This window comes from Anneissia japonica, unplaced genomic scaffold, assembly GCF_011630105.1.
Source record: "Anneissia japonica isolate Jap-2015-1 unplaced genomic scaffold, ASM1163010v1 scaffold65120_len1272_cov188, whole genome shotgun sequence".
NCBI lineage: Eukaryota > Metazoa > Echinodermata > Crinoidea > Comatulida > Comatulidae > Anneissia > Anneissia japonica.
Window position 1 is genome coordinate 1 of NW_022700181.1, and position 1,272 is coordinate 1,272.

Sequence of the window (1,272 nt, forward strand, 5' to 3'; positions counted from 1 at the left end):
TTCCATCTTTGTATTAAGGTTGATTCGACACCACCAACAGTTGGAACATTTGCTGTAGACACCGACCACGCAGCCGACCTAGACAGACACCAGATGGGTTGGATGACCTGGCGTCAGACCACACCTACTAATGGTGTGCTAAATCTTGCTTGGCTTGGATTTGTTGATCCTCACTCTGATGTAAGCTGCTACTACTTCACTGTTGGTAGCAGATACTCAGCATCCGACTTTTCTCCTGTAAGTATGTTTAGTTTTTTCAAATATTTAGTTGATGAATAAAAACTGTGTATTGGAAAATTTCCCATTCTGCACGATGATCACTTAAGCATTACCTCACCCTTTAATTATCATCATTATTGTTGTGTATTTATGCAACCCCATTGAGTCAGCTTGTAAGATTTTATTCACATTAATTTACTCAAACTCTGCCATCATCATCGTCGTCATCATCATCATCATTGCCATTGTCGCCGACGTCGTCTTCACTATTATTATTTTCATCACCATCATTATCAGAACCACAGCAAAAATTTCATCATCGATCTAAATTATATTTACATAACATGGACGTTGAATAATTTCTTCGATTGCTTTTGTTGTGTAGGCTGCATATGTAAGGAAACTAATATAAGCAATTCATATTTTACACAGGATGGGCCTATTGAAGTCGTTCCAGACAACAGTACCGGTACTATAGTTGTTGATGGTGACAAAGTTTACATGGCATCAATACCTGTAAAAGGTGACATCCAATCAACGGTTGTGTTGTATATTTCACTTTGGGCTTTTAATGGAGTAAGTAGCCCGATTGAATGTATTAAATAAAAGTAATTTTGCAGGGAATTATAATCACTCCTATACAATACCAGAGCTATTGGAAGCATTTTGCAAGTGGTCTAGTCAGTATAGAAAGAGCAGGGGGTAGGGGTGCTTAAACTTTTAAAATACGGCACCCTAGACAGTGGCGTAACTAGTTTCCGAGGTGCCCTGGTTCGATAGTACAGTCGAGGCCGCTCAGGTAACAAAGCTTTAAGTTAACATCTTTACTGAATCAATCCATAAAAAAAACCATAAACCATACCCCACTGAACACCATCCCTACTTCTGTGTCTAGAATTCGGGATCAGAAAACATTTATGAAAGCGAATTATTTACAATTCATAACTATTTTACTGAAGGAATCAACCGTACACTGCTGAATACCATTCTGGTATTTCTGAGTCCTAGGTTTCAGAGCCGGAATATTGCTCAATATGATACAAATATAGATAA

General features: G+C 38.1%; 1 protein-coding gene across 1 annotated transcript; it reads left to right on the forward strand.

Moving 5' to 3' along the window:
- Positions 1 to 23: 23 nt before the first annotated feature.
- LOC117103296 lies at positions 24 to 840 on the forward strand. Its single transcript, XM_033243843.1, has 2 exons — positions 24 to 237; positions 652 to 840. The coding sequence occupies exons 1-2, from the start codon at positions 94 to 96 to the stop codon at positions 823 to 825; spliced, it is 318 nt and encodes a 105-aa protein (XP_033099734.1). The 5' UTR covers positions 24 to 93; the 3' UTR covers positions 826 to 840.
- Positions 841 to 1,272: the final 432 nt, after the last annotated feature.

What these genes read in the sequence shown, in the direction of transcription:
- LOC117103296 (XM_033243843.1), top strand. Translation starts at nt 94, where the DNA reads ATGGGTTGGATGACCTGGCGTCAGACCACACCTACTAATGGTGTGCTA. An exon ending in CAGCATCCGACTTTTCTCCT is followed by an intron (nt 238 to 651) that starts GTAAGTATGTTT and finishes TATTTTACACAG; the next exon opens with GATGGGCCTATTGAAGTCGT.